Source organism: Bufo bufo, chromosome 1 (genome assembly GCF_905171765.1).
Source record: "Bufo bufo chromosome 1, aBufBuf1.1, whole genome shotgun sequence".
NCBI classification, from domain to species: Eukaryota; Metazoa; Chordata; class Amphibia; order Anura; family Bufonidae; genus Bufo; species Bufo bufo.
The window spans coordinates 282542652-282558375 of NC_053389.1; the positions used below are offsets into that span (position 1 = coordinate 282542652).

At 46.5% G+C, this 15724-nt stretch overlaps 1 protein-coding gene across 1 annotated transcript in view; it reads left to right on the forward strand.

Annotated features, from left to right (window-relative positions):
* The window catches only part of FAM114A2 (family with sequence similarity 114 member A2), a 58486-nt gene that overhangs the window by 16675 nt on the left and 26087 nt on the right, over positions 1-15724 (forward strand). Inside the window, exons 6-7 of the mRNA XM_040440171.1 lie at positions 678-812; positions 10463-10621. Of these exons, the coding sequence (XP_040296105.1) occupies positions 678-812; positions 10463-10621 (294 nt within the window). The remainder of the gene's footprint in view (positions 1-677; positions 813-10462; positions 10622-15724) is intronic.

Genomic DNA, 15724 nt, shown 5'->3' on the forward strand with positions numbered 1-15724 from the left:
AATGGAGAGCAATCCGTTCAGGATGTCTTCAGTTCCGTCACTGAACGGCGTTCTGAATGGAGGAAATACCACAGCATGCTGCGGTATTCTCTCCGTCCAAAATTCCGGATCAGTTGCCGGAATGCCGTATCCGGCATTAATTTACATTGAAAATTTACCGTAATGCCGGATCCGTCCTTCAGGCATCCGGATCCGTCTACAAATGCTGTCCATTTGCATGCAGATTGCCGGATCTGGCAGGCAGTTCCGGCGACGGAACTGCTTGCCGGATCACTCTGCCGCAAGTGTGAAAGTAGCCTAAATGCACCATAAAGAGTGGCTCCTACTCTAGAGGAGTCGTACCCACACCTTCAAGGGGTTCTATCATCATGAAGATTTATGATATGTCATATATGTAAAACAATGCTTCATGGGGTCCAACTGCTGCCCATTAAAATGACCAGGTTCCCAGAGACTTACTATTTGGGATAAGTAACTGTAGGAAGTGATCTGCTTTCATAGCCCATGTTCTATATGCTGTGTGTAAGAAAGGAATCTCTGCAGCCACATGCTTGCTTGCGGTCTGCCATAAGACGGGAGCACAGATTCTCTGCCTTTCTTTTCTTTGCTCCATCGCTGTTAACATATATTGGAAATTATTTTTGCTAATGTTTTCTATACCCACAAATATGCCTTAGGGGAAGACTGTTCTCACCGGAGGGCTGGATGCCTTGGAGTTTATTGGCAAAAAGACCATGGACGTTATCGCAGAAGGAGACCCAGGCTTCAAAAAGACTAAAGGACTGATGAGCAGGAATGCTACTTTGTCACAGGTAGGTCAAGGCTATTCACTGTCATAATATCTTCACTATTCTAGACGGTCTGTCAATGTCCAGCAGGGCAGACTGCATTCATCTATGCTACATCTTAGATAAAGGTCAGTAGCTTAATGAGCATGGATCTTCACTGCTATTGGAGTCACGGAAACAGCAGAGTGTCGGCCGCTCTCTCATTTCTGTAACCTTACCTCCTCTAGCACTTATTCCCATCTCCACCATGAAGGGCCAAGATGGGACAACCCCTCTAACCTGTTACCAGCCGTAGTGACATGGCGCATATACATAGTCAAGTTATCGGCTTCCACTCTTTTTTTTTCCACAAAGCATGGATGTCAAAAAGCAATGAAGGGGCACACTCAAAAGGGCTCACTTGAAAAAGCAACGATAGACACTTTATTTAACCTAAAAATATCCCCTAAAAATATACATAAAATATAGGCTGAATACAAATATATGACCAGGGGCGAACTGAACGGTCGGGCACTTCGGGCATGGTCCGAGGGCCCGGGCGGGATGGGGGCCCGCCGCAGAATAATATTATTTATTATCAGCAGCGCAGTGGAAGAGTCTCTCCCTCCCCCTGTGCTGCTGCTGCCGCGGCCAATAAGAAGAGGGACAGGGGGAGGGGCTGTGGCCAATGAAGATAACTGAGCTGTTAATACAAATACAGGAGGCGGGTGCCGGAATCAAATAGCGGCACCCGACCTCTATGACAGGGAGCTGCACCGAAGGGGTTAACTGCCGCTGATCGCAGCTCCCTGTCACAGAGGTCGGGTGCCGCTATTTGATTCCGGCACCCGCCTCCTGTATTTGTATTAACAGCTCAGTTATCTTCATTGGTGGCGCCCCCCCCCAGTATAATAAACATTGTGTGCGGCGTCCCCCCCCCCCCCCCCAGTATAATAAACATTGTGTGCGGCGTCCCCCCCCCCCCCCAGTATAATCAACATTGAGTGCGGCGCCTCCCCCCCCCCCCCCCCCCAGTATAATCAACATTGAGTGCGGCGCCCCCCCCCCCCCCAGTATAATCAACATTGAGTGCGGCGTCCCCCCCAGTATAATCAACATTGAGTGCGGCGTCCCCCCCAGTATAATCAACATTGAGTGCGGCGCCCCCCCCCTCCCCCCCCAGTATAATTAACATTGGTGGCGCAGTGGGAAGTGCCAATGAGGGTTAAAATAAATAAATAAAAATTAACTCACCTCCTCCAATTGATCGCGTAGCTGCTGCCGGTCTCATGTTCTTTCTTCAGGACCTGTGGTGACGTCACTGAGCTCCATCACATGGCCCATTACCATGGTGATGGATCATGTGAGGAGCACAGTGATGTCACCACAGGTCCTGCGTCCTGAAGAAAGTACAGAAGACCGGCTGCTACGCGATCAATTGGTGGAGGTGAGTTAATTTTTATTAATTTTTTTAACCCTCATTGGCACTGCCCACTGCGCCACCAATGTTTATATATTTATTATACTAGGGAGGGGGGGGGGCGCACTGCCCACCAATGTTTATATATTTATTATACTAGGGAGGGGGGGGGGCGCACTGCCCACCAATGTTTATATATTTATTATACTAGGGAGGGGGGGGCGCACTGCGCCACCAATGTTTATATGTTTATTATACTAGGGAGGGGGGGGGCGCACTGCGCCACCAATGTTTATTATATTGACCTTCTACTCTGCATTCTGCATTAAAGAATGCTATTATTTTCCCTTATAACCATGTTGTTATAAGGGAAAGTAATACAGTGAATAGACTTTCATCCTAGCAACCATGCGTGAAAATCGCACGGTTCAACCAGAAGGATGGATCCGGCATTCAGGCAAATCTTCCGTTTTTTTCGCCAGAGATAAAACCGTAGCATGCTGCGGTTTTATCTTTTGCCTGATCAGTCAAAAAGACTGACCTGAAGACATCTTTTCCGGTATAGAGCCCCTGTGACGGAACTCTATGCCGGAAATGAAAAACGCTAGTGTGAAAGTACCCTAAAATATTAAGTTTAAATCACCCCTTTCCCAATTTTACATATAAACAATAAATAAACATATTACATAGCGCTGCGTCCGAAAAGTCCAAACTATTAAATTATTAAAAAATATCTCCTATGCGGTGAGCATTCGCCATTTTTAGTCACCTTGTCACCCCAAAAAATAGGATAGGACTGTTCTATTATGGGCCGAACGTTTCATAAAATGCGAAATGCACACAGCTTTTTTTTTTGCACGGTATTGAGTATCGCAATACTTTTTTATGGTGACGAAAGCGAATCAAAACTTTGGTATCGAAACAACCCTACGCCAATCTGATCGGCGTAGCGTTGTCACGATACCAAAATTTTGATTCAGTTTTGATTTGGCGACTAAAAATGTAATTTGGCTCCTAAATTTTTCAGTTCAGGAGCCAATGGCTACTAGGTATTTTTTTTAGTCTGGAGCACTGTGCCCAGCACCCCGATTCCGAATGTTATGCTGGCCTGGTAATGGCAGCGGGGCCCGGTGCAGTCACTGTATTCTATTACACCGGGCCCCGCTCACTGTAATACTAATATTCATATGTGAACAACTTGAAATCCTCTGTGATCCTCTCCCTCTCTGTACTCACAAACTCAGTAGCAGGCAGGCCGGGCGGCAGCGCAACTCACTGACGTCACGCGCCTGCTCCTCCCACTTTATGAATGAAGTAGGAGGAGCAGGCACGTGACGTCAGTGAGTTGCGCTGCCGCCCGGCCTGCTACTGAGTTTGTGAGTACAGAGAGCTCAGAGGGAGAGGATCGCAGAGGATTTCAAGTTGTTCACATATGAATATTAGTATTACAGTGAGCGGGGCCCGTTGTAATAGAATACAGTGACTGCACTGGGCCCCGCTGCCATTACAGCACCAGATGCCGGCCCCCAGACCCTGTATTGGGGATCATTCACTCACAGGGACACTGTTATGGGGGGATCTGTGGATGACACATATATAGCATAAGGTGCTATATATGTGTCACCCACAGATCCCCCCCCACAACAGTGCCACCCACAGAGCCCCCACAACAGTGCCACCCACAGAGCCCCCACAACAGTGCCACCCACAGAGCCCCCACAACAGTGCCACCCACAGAGCCCCCACAACAGTGCCATCCACAGAGCCCCCACAACAGTGCCATCCACAGAGCCCCCACAACAGTGCCATCCACAGAGCCCCCACAACAGTGCCATCCACAGAGCCCCCACAACTGTGCCATCCACAGAGCCCCCACAACTGTGCCATCCACAGAGCCCCCATAACAGTGCCATCCACAGAGCCCCCATAACACCTTTTGGTTCAAAATATTTTTTAATTTGGCTATTCCCCACCCCTCTTGTAATTGTTCCGCTACTTGTGGGCTGCGCGGGAATGAGTTCAGTCACTTCAGTGCGCAATCCCGTCCTGCAGCGCGTGATCCCGCAAGACCCGCCGCTGTAGGTCACGGGTCTCGTGGGATCATGCGCCGCAGGATGGGATTGCGCACCGAAGTGACTGACATTGAATCAATGCTTTCCTATGGGGAAAAATCTGACCCTGGAGGTCATCATGCAGAGTGTGAGGACGTCCAGCGTCAGATACCAGACCAAAGGTCTGTTTTACTCCAGGAAGCCCTCAGGTGGCTGCCAGCGACTAGAGGCTGACTTATTGCTGGAACGTAAACAATGCAGTTTCTCTAGAACATTGCAGCTCGATTTGCAAAAGGGACACTGTACCCAGACCACTTCAATGAGCTGAAGGGGTCTGGGTGCCTTTTGTGTCACTTTAACTTTGAAATCTTATTAAAGATTGTGTAGGGTGTGGCTGGAGGTGGGGCATGGAGGCGGGACAAGGGTGGGGCTTGCAGCAGAACATGGGTGGGGCCTGTAAGGGGGGCCCTTGATTTATTTTGCCCTGGGGCCCTGAGGGTTCTCAGTCCGCCCCTGTATATGACTAATATATATATATATATATATATATATATATATATATATATAATATAATATATAGGAGTGAGTCCCGTGTATCAGTACACCCGTCCCAGGGTGATTCCTGTAGCAAGTATGTCGGCTGAGACCCTTACTAATTGATAGAAAGGTGGTGCATATGTGCCGGCTATATATCACTCAAATGTGGCACGTATGTCAGTATACCGCAACCAAATGTAGATCAATGGACGTGCAGCACCTGTATAGGTGTAATGATGAGGGCTGCATAGCACTAAATGCCAATAACTTCTGATCGTTCTCAGTCAAAGTCCAATTGATATAGGCGGCAACACTCACAGTTGATAACACTGCCAAAAGTCACTTAGTGCATTCACAATGCCACAATAGATGATCCCCAGGAGCTGGGTCTTACCCATCTTCACTGCCTCTGATGCAGCGCTGATTCCAGGCAGCCGCACACCAGCGGCGTCCCACGTGGTGTGCTAGACCTCGGCGTGGTGTCCCACGTGACCTGGTTGCTTGGGAGACCGGGTGAAGCTGGGATGACGTCACCAATCGGCGACCGCTTGCTATGAATCCGACAAAGCTTCCTCTATCTTCTTTATTTATTGCAGGTATTCAGTGCAACGCTCACTCCTCACGCCAGACGCGTTTCGAGGTGCTGTACCTCTTCCTCAGTGGCCAACTGAGTGAGCATATCCTCACTCTTTTATATACGGGACAACTACTCCCATAATCCTTCACATTATCGTGCATTCACTAAACACCGGAGTGGACCAGGGTCATATTCCTTCTTCATATCAAATTCCCTAACACAGAATTAGCCCATCCTACTACCATCATCTTGTACAAGAAATATCAGTGCCTACCATAAATAAAATAAAACATATGTGTATATATTTAAAACATAAATAATCAAACATATATAAAATTGTATAAAAAGATATATATAAAAACATACAATACTGTATATATTCCCTAAAACAAGGATCTGGAGAAAAACACAAGGTCATCTAGTAACCTGCCAAAAAAACGCATCAAAAACGCATAGGTGTAAACCTGCGTTTCTTGTGCGATTTATTCCTTTATCCATCTGGGTGCCGTATATGGATGGATTCATGCTGCCCCATGTAGGTAACCATCCTGTAGACACTGAAAGGACATATCAATATTCAACCAACATGTCGACATATGGACCCCAAATATAGTCCAAACTGCACGTCCCCAGAAGAAAATGAGGATGATATAAAAATGATATAAAAATGTGATGTAAAAGGGAGAGTTGTAAAAGGGAGAGTTGTCCGACAGGGAGGGGAAATCGGGGTGTCGATAGATGACCAGACACCGATGTCCCATCACCACCGGGCAACCCTCCCATTCCTCACTGGAAACCAAAGACCTCCATTTCAGCGTTCAAGCCCCTCGGTACCATCGTGTCATATTCAAAAATCCTTTGCGATTCCTGTCTGGACATGTGCGCTATATGGTTCCCCCCTCTCCAGAGCTTTTTAACCTTCTCAATCACCGTAAATCTTAGACCAGTGGGGTCACAATCATGTATTAACTTAAAATGTCTCGACACTGAATGAGTGTCCAGCCCCTTCTTGATGTTTGAGATGTGTTCCGCTACCCTCTTTTTGAGGGTTCTTTTTGTTCTCCTTATATATTGCTTTCTGCAACTGCATTCCAGCATGTAGATAACATCCGTGGAATCACATGTCAAACATTCCTGTATCTCAAGACTAAAGGAGTTGACCGTTGACTCCACCTTAGTGGTCTTCCTAGAGAATGTAGTAATTCTACAATTGGCACATCTGCCACATCTAAAAAAAACACTAACCGCCAACCAGTTTTCTTTACTCTGAGACTCCTTTTTCCTTTTCACAGTTGGGGCTACTTTTCCCGCCAAGTTTCCTGCTCTTGTGTACGTAATCTTTGGGGTCTCACTCAAAAGGGGACCTATAAGTTTATCATTTAGTAGGTGACCCCAATGTCTCCGTATAATCCTTTCCATTGTCCTATATTGGGAATTAAATGGAAGAACCATTCTCAAGGTTTCATCTTGTTGTTGGGGGGTACTGACAGAGAAAAAATCCTTCCTTTCCATTTTTTTCACATTTTCTAGTGAACTGTCTATTACCTGCACTGGATAGTGCCTTTCTAGTAATTGTTGTCTCAAACAGGCAGCTTCATCCTCAAATTTGCTTTCTTCAGTACAATTCCGTTTCAATCTCCGAAATTGACTGGTAGGGACATTAGTGAGCCAACCTGGGAGATGACAGCTTGAAAACCTGATAAAACAGTTTTTAGTTACTGGTTTGAAGTACGTGTTGCAACATAGTTTGTCCCCATGCAGACATATATTTCCAAATCAAGAAACTCCACTCTTACTTTGCTTATGTTAGGGCTGAATACTAAGTTCCTCTCATTGATATTAATATTCCTTAGAAACAAATCCAAAGATTCAGGTGTGTCTCGCCATATAAACAAAATATCATCGATATATCTCGCCATAGCACCAGACTCGCCCCCAGCCTTGGCAATATGACTTCCACTTCCCACTGGGCCAAAAATAAATTGGCATAGCTGGGGGCGAATCTGGTGCCCATGGCGGTACCGGTGCGCTGAACATAAAATTCATGCTCAAACGAAAAATAATTGTGGGCAAGTATGTATTTCACTCCACCTAATAAAAATTCCAACTGCTCAATCGGCAGACTGGTGTTCCCCGACAGTTGTCCATAGAGCGCCTGTCCATAGTTGTCCATAGAGTGATCAATCACTGTGTACAGTGATCCGACGTCTAGAGTCCCCAGAATCCACTTGTCTTCCCATTTAATTGTTTCCAGGCATTTTATAATATCTGTGGTGTCCCGAATATAAGATGGCATCCGTTTCACATAGGGTTGCAACCACTGGTCTATATATTTTGATAAATTACAAGATATAGACTCTATCCCCGAAACAATCGAACGCCCTGGGGGCGACTATATGTCTTTTATGCATTTTGGGGATGCAATAGAACATCGGAATTCTTTTTTCTGTCTCCAAAATGAACCTAGCTTCCTGGTTAGAGAGAAAACCTGCTTCTATCCCTGTATTGCAATATTCCTTTAGTGTCTTATAATATGTATCCGTCGGATCCCCTTTCAATTTTTGATAAGTGTTTTCCTCTTTTAATTGTCTGAAACACTCCCTTAAATAGGCCTCCGTGTTCAGTATAACTACAGCCCCCCCCCCCCCCCCCCCCCCTCATCTGCTGGCCTAATAGTAATTGCATTCATTTCTTGCAATGTTTTTATTGCCTTCATTTCTTCTTTATTCAAATTGGCACTCAACCTACGGCTTTTTGTTTTCCTGAGATCACGTTCCACTCTTCTTTTTTTTTCACGCCCACAGCACATTTTACACTTTTCATAGCAAAGTGCTTTTATAAATGCCTTCACTTATCTTGTACTTTTGGTTACATTGCCTGTAAAACTGGTTGTACATTGTGGATTTCAGAGGACTGTTTTATGTACAGATTTCCGTTGATAGTCGGGCAGGTTGTCCTCTTGGAAAGCAATGCCATAAGTGAAAATGACAAATCACAGCCCTCTTTCTGCCATGATCTCAGGCCTGGGCTTCCATTAACTAGATGCCAGTCTGTACGCCCATACTGACAACACAACAGATTAACATGTCCAAAAATCTCTGCCACTTTTTAACATCTGTTATGCTTGTCTGTTGTATGAAAAGGTGCCAGTGGTCAACAGAAAACTCTCTAACGGCCTAGTGCATGGCCATCTTTATAGTCTATTTACATGCGCTGACTAACATTACATACATTGATTGCTCTTTAGCTCTGAGCTCACCTTTACCTATGATTCTCTTATTTGTACGCTGCTGGTTTCCCAGCAAATAAGCCTTGGTGGGCTTACCTTCTTCCCATGGTACATCTCTTTCCCAGCTAAGGGGTGTAGGCTCACCCACCTATCTACATGATGTAAACGAAATTGTGATTCCTCAGACCAGGCCCCACTAGGAATGATTCTAAAGCCCCCTTTTACACTGGACAATTTAGCAGATGATTGTCAGGACAATCGCCGGCTCGTCAGTGAAGGAGACTGCTCAATTTGCATGCAGTGATCTCCTCCACAGTATGAGGAGGAGCAATCACTTATGCCACCGCTCATTCCCATAAAGAATCAGCTTTCATGCTTAGATGGCACAATCTGCTGCCGGCAAACAATGATTTAGGTGACCGCATGAAAGATGCGATTACCCAAGTCGCTAACGAGCGTTCCTGCGAAACCTTGTTAGCGATGATCTGTCTGATGCTCGGCCAATGTAAGCAGTCCTTAACAGAGCCTGTATATATGATTCAGACTGGTGACCAGGTCCACTGGTATAAGGTTGCAACAAGGAACCCCACATGCATTGCTGTTTACGTCCTCGCATTAACATCTTCAGTAATTTGTGCTGCAGTATCTCTTCTGTGGTGTTGGACTAGCCTTCTGTCCTCATGAACATCCTTAAAGGGTTTGTACCAATTGTGGGGGGTCGCTCTGGTAGACACTTGGTAGCTGTGCAGGAAGCAGGGACACAGACAGGATAAAGTCCGATTTGAGGGGTTTTATTTCACACTTATATATTTAAACATAAGCATAGCCCTAACAAATAGGCTTAAAACAAACAATACACTGCTCGGCTGAGCAAGTACCTAATACAACATACGTGGGACCAGCTACCCCGCCCGCAGGTACAAATGGCAAGTATTGGGTGGCACATGCAATACCTTCTGTAGTCCATCAGTCAGCTTCTCCAGGTATGGCCACACTGCTCAGCTCTACACTGAGCTTTAAATTAGGCCCTAACGACCCATGTGACCCGCAGCTGTGGGCTATGGAAGCCCGGGTGGAGTGAGCATCCCACTGCCAACCTCACTCACTCCAGTATGAGCAGGTCCCAGTACGTATTTTACAATCTGTCTATCTTAGGTATGGCTAACATAGACAAAACAGGCTGTCAACCCTGCTGATCCTGTGTCTAGGTTAACCTTTTGGTCCCCAGAGACACACCCAAGGCTTACCACACACAGTTTAACTGTTTCAATGGCAGATATCGGTTCTCCCAAACGATACCCTTCTCACACAATATATAAACTATCCTAGATTAGCATCTCAGCAGTAGGGGTCTGACCTCTGGGAGCTCCACCAATCATGAGAATAGGCTTCCTGAGTCCTACTAACGAATGGAGCAGCGATCAAGCTTGAGCACTCTAATCATTCTGTATGTGACTGCCATTGATAACCAAGCACTGTCTGATCGATTGTCCCACACTGATCCGATACTTCTCCCCTATCTCAGTACACTCTCTTTAAGTGTATATGGATGGCTCCTTGGACTTCTGGTGAGTACTAACCACTATATACTAAGAACCTCTTAGAAAGACCTGGTATTTTGGAAATGCTCTGAGCCAGTGGTCTAGCCATCACTATTGGACTCTTGTCATAATTGCTCAGATCCGTACGCTTGTTCATTTTTCAGCATCCAACACATGGACCAAGAACTGACTGTTCACTTGCTTTCTAATTTATTGTACCCCTTCAAAGTGTCATTGTTGCAAGTAGTAGTTTTAGTGTTATGGCTGATCTAGAAATGAGTGCACCTCAGTTTTACAGGTTCTTGATGATCAGGTGTTACTTTTTTTTCACGTTTCACAGGTTTTACGAGAAGCAAAGGAAAAAGAGGAACAGCGCGTCAGCAGTGATGTCACCACAGAGACGGAGCGAAGAGCACACTATGGTCTGTTATTTGATGAGTATCAGGGTCTCGCTCACCTTGAAGCATTAGAGATGCTGTCCAAAGAGAGCGAAGGAAAGGTATAGTTGTAACATCCCTGCTGTCTCTTTTCATGGCTGATCTACCTGTAGTGAACACATCACATACAGTGGAAGTTACATGTGAGCCCAAATGGCTCTTCACAGTATCTTTATACTGATGGCCTATCCTCAGGATAGGCCATCAATATCAGATCAGTGGAGGTCTGACACCTCACATCCCTGCTCCCCGATTAACAGTAGCTCTGGCACCAGAAGTACGCATCGGAACTATAAATCTCCATCCATTATAGTGGACAGAGCTGGATACTGCAGCGTTGCACCCTTACACTTTAATGGGATCAGCATTGCATTAACCAGCTCTGTCCACTACACAACGGATGGAGCAATGTAGTTCCGGCATCTACTTCCAGCACTAGAAATAGTCCTGAACAGCTAATCAGTGAGAGTGCGGGTGTGGGACGACTGCTAATCTGATATTGCTGGCCTATCCTGAGAATACGCCATCATAAGATTACTAAAAAATGTCCAAATGACTGAGGTCTGTTAGCAGACCCTACAGAAAGTTAACCATGCACATAAAATAGCCCGGTTCTTTCATGAGTGTGCATGTTTAGATCAGATGTTAAATGGTGAACAAGCTTGAGGCATGTTGGACTTCATTGCATCATTTGTGGACAGTCTGGTTGCCAAATTACGTCAGACTGTTAGCATATCCTACTGAAATTAAGAGTATGGGCCAAAGTGTATCTAATGTGTATGGGTGGTTTTATTAAAGGGGTTGTCCGAGTTATTTTTTTGTTCTTTCTATGTTCCTAACTAGGCAAATATAACAACTTTACAATTTCGCTGAGGGTCACATGACCTGTGATGTCAGCTTCTCTCCCTGCTCTGATAAAGTTTGTTTACAAGCCTGTAAACGAGATGTCACTGTGCTGGCCACGCCCCCCCTTCACTGCCGGGCTGTCTGCTCTCTCCTAGGATTCTTAACCCCTTCAGCTGCACAGGCTGGGTAGCTGCAGCAGTGACAATTCTGGGCACAGGAGCTGACAGACTAGAGAGAGCATTGCACAAGAAGGTAGGGGGAAGATTCTGTGTGTATTAGCAGTGTCATTATACAGCTGGGACTTGTAGTCCTACACATTCAACATGCTGCTGATTCTCCCAGGAGGCAGACATGTCACTCAGGGCAGCTCTTGTATTCACTCCCTTAGCAGTGTCATTATACAGCTGGGACTTGTAGTCCTACACATACAACATGCTGCAGAGTCTCCCAGCAGGCAGACATGTCTCTCAGGGCAGCTCTTGTATTCACTCCCTTAGCAGTGTCATTATACATCTGGGACTTGTAGTTCTACACATACAACATGCTGCTGAGTCTCCCAGCAGGCAGACATGTCACTCAGGGCAGCTCTTGTATTCACTCCCTTAGCAGTGTCATTATACATCTGGGACTTGTAGTCCTACACATACAGCATGCTGTAGAGTCTCCCAGCAGGCAGACATGTCACTCAGGGCAGCACTTGTATTCACTCTCTTAGCAGTGTCATTATACAGCTGGGACTTGTAGTCCTACACATACAACATGCTGCTGATTCTCCCAGCAGGCAGACATGTCACTCAGGGCAGCTCTTGTATTCACTCCCTTAGCAGTGTCATTATACAGCTGGGACTTGTAGTTCTACACATACAGCATGCTGCTGAGTCTCCCAGCAGGCAGACATGTCACTCAGGGCAGCTCTTATTCACTCCCTTAGCAGTGTCATTATACAGCTGGGACTTGTAGTCCTACACATACAGCATGCTGCTGATTCTCCCAGCAGGCAGACATGTCACTCAGGGCAGCTCTTGTATTCACTCCCTTAGCAGTGTCATTATACAGCTGGGACTTGTAGTCCTACACATACAGCATGCTGCTGATTCTCCCAGCAGGCAGACATGTCACTCAGGGCAGCTCTTGTATTCACTCCCTTAGCAGTGTCATTATACAGCTGGGACTTGTAGTCCTACACATACAACATGCTGCACAGTCTCCCAGCAGGCAGACATGTCACTCAGGGCAGTACTTGTATTCACTCCCTTAGCAGTGTCATTATACAGCTGGGACTTGTAGTTCTACACATACAACATGCTGCTGATTCTCCCAGCAGGCAGACATGTCACTCAGGGCAGCACTTGTATTCACTCCCTTAGCAGTGTCATTATACAGCTGGGACTTGTAGTCCTACACATACAACATGCTGCAGAGTCTCCCAGCAGGCAGACATATCACTCAGGGCAGCTCTTGTATTCACTCCCTTAGCAGTGTCATTATACAGCTGGGACTTGTAGTCCTACACATACAGCATGCTGCAGAGTCTCCCAGCAGGCAGACATGTCACTCAGGGCAGCTCTTGTAGCCACTCCCTTAGCAGTGTCATTATACATCTGGGACTTGTAGTCCTACACATACAGCATGCTGCTGATTCTCCCAGCAGTCAGACATGTCACTCAGGGCAGCTCTTGTATTCACTCCCTTAGCAGTGTCATTATACAGCTGGGACTTGTAGTCCTACACATACAGCATGCTGCTGATTCTCCCAGCAGGCAGACATGTCACTCAGGGCAGCTCTTGTATTCACTCCCTTAGCAGTGTCATTATACAGCTGGTACTTGTAGTCCTACACATAGAACATGCTGCTGATTCTCCCAGCAGGCAGACATGTCACTCAGGGCAGCTCTTGTATTCACTCCCTTAGCAGTGTCATTATACAGCTGGGACTTGTAGTTCTACACAAACAACATGCTGTAGAGTCTCCCAGCAGGCAGACATGTCACTCAGGGCAGCTCTTGTATTCACTCCCTTAGCAGTGTCATTATACAGCTGGGACTTGTAGTCCTACACATACAGCATGCTGCTGAGTCTCCCAGCAGGCAGACATGTCACTCAGGGCAGCTCTTGTATTCACTCCCTTAGCAGTGTCATTATACAGCTGGGACTTGTAGTCCTACACATACAGCATGTTGCTGATTCTCCCAGCAGGCAGACATGTCACTCAGGGCAACTCTTGTATTCACTCCCTTAGCAGTGTCATTATACAGCTGGGACTTGTAGTTCTACACATACAACATGCTGCTGATTCTCCCAGCAGGCAGACATGTCACTCAGGGCAGCTCTTGTATTCACTCCCTTAGCAGTGTCATTATACAGCTGGGACTTGTAGTTCTACACAAACAACATGCTGTAGAGTCTCCCAGCAGGCAGACATGTCACTCAGGGCAGCTCTTGTATTCACTCCCTTAGCAGTGTCATTATACAGCTGGGACTTGTAGTCCTACACATACAGCATGCTGCTGAGTCTCCCAGCAGGCAGACATGTCACTCAGGGCAGCTCTTGTATTCACTCCCTTAGCAGTGTCATTATACAGCTGGGACTTGTAGTCCTACACATACAGCATGCTGCTGATTTTCCCAGCAGGCAGACATGTCACTCAGGGCAGCTCTTGTATTCACTCCCTTAGCAGTGTCATTATACAGCTGGGACTTGTAGTCCTACACATACAACATGCTGCAGAGTCTCCCAGCAGGCAGACATATCACTCAGGGCAGCTCTTGTATTCACTCCCTTAGCAGTGTCATTATACAGCTGGGACTTGTAGTCCTACACATACAACATGCTGCAGAGTCTCCCAGCAGGCAGACATGTCACTCAGGGCAACTCTTGTATTCACTCCCTTAGCAGTGTCATTATACATCTGGGACTTGTAGTTCTACACATACAACATGCTGCAGAGTCTCCCAGCAGGCAGACATGTCACTCAGGGCAGCTCTTGTATTCACTCCCTTAGCAGTGTCATTATACAGCTGGGACTTGTAGTCCTACACATACAACATGCTGCAGAGTCTCCCAGCAGGCAGACATGTCACTCAGGGCAGCTCTTGTATTCACTCCCTTAGCAGTGTCATTATACAGCTGGGACTTGTAGTCCTACACATACAGCATGCTGCAGAGTCTGCCAGCAGGCAGACATGTCACTCAGGGCAGCTCTTGTAGGCACTCCCTTAGCAGTGTCATTATACATCTGGGACTTGTAGTCCTACACATACAGCATGCTGCTGATTCTCCCAGCAGGCAGACATGTCACTCAGGGCAGCTCTTGTATTCACTCCCTTAGCAGTGTCATTATACAGCTGGGACTTGTAGTTCTACACAAACAACATGCTGTAGAGTCTCCCAGCAGGCAGACATGTCACTCAGGGCAGCTCTTGTATTCACTCCCTTAGCAGTGTCATTATACAGCTGGGACTTGTAGTTCTACACAAACAACATGCTGCAGAGTCTCCCAGCAGGCAGACATATCACTCAGGGCAGCTCTTGTATTCACTCCCTTAGCAGTGTCATTATACAGCTGGGACTTGTAGTCCTACACATACAGCATGCTGCTGATTCTCCCAGCAGGCAGACATGTCACTCAGGGCAACTCTTGTATTCACTCCCTTAGCAGTGTCATTATACAGCTGGGACTTGTAGTTCTACACATACAACATGCTGCTGATTCTCCCAGCAGGCAGACATGTCACTCAGGGCAGCTCTTGTATTCACTCCCTTAGCAGTGTCATTATACAGCTGGGACTTGTAGTTCTACACAAACAACATGCTGTAGAGTCTCCCAGCAGGCAGACATGTCACTCAGGGCAGCTCTTGTATCCACTCCCTTAGCAGTGTCATTATACAGCTGGGACTTGTAGTCCTACACATACAGCATGCTGCTGATTTTCCCAGCAGGCAGACATGTCACTCAGGGCAACTCTTGTATTCACTCCCTTAGCAGTGTCATTATACTTCTGGGACTTGTAGTTCTACACATACAGCATGCTGCTTATTCTCCCAGCAGGCAGACATGTCACTCAGGGCAGCTCTTGTATTCACTCCCTTAGCAGTGTCATTATACTTCTGGGACTTGTAGTTCTACACATACAGCATGCTGCTGATTCTCCCAGCAGGCAGACATGTCACTCAGGGCAGCACTTGTATTCACTCCCTTAGCAGTGTCATTATACAGCTGGGACTTGTAGTCCTACACATACAACATGCTGCAGAGTCTCCCAGCAGGCAGACATGTCACTCAGGGCAGCTCTTGTATTCACTCCCTTAGCAGTGTCAT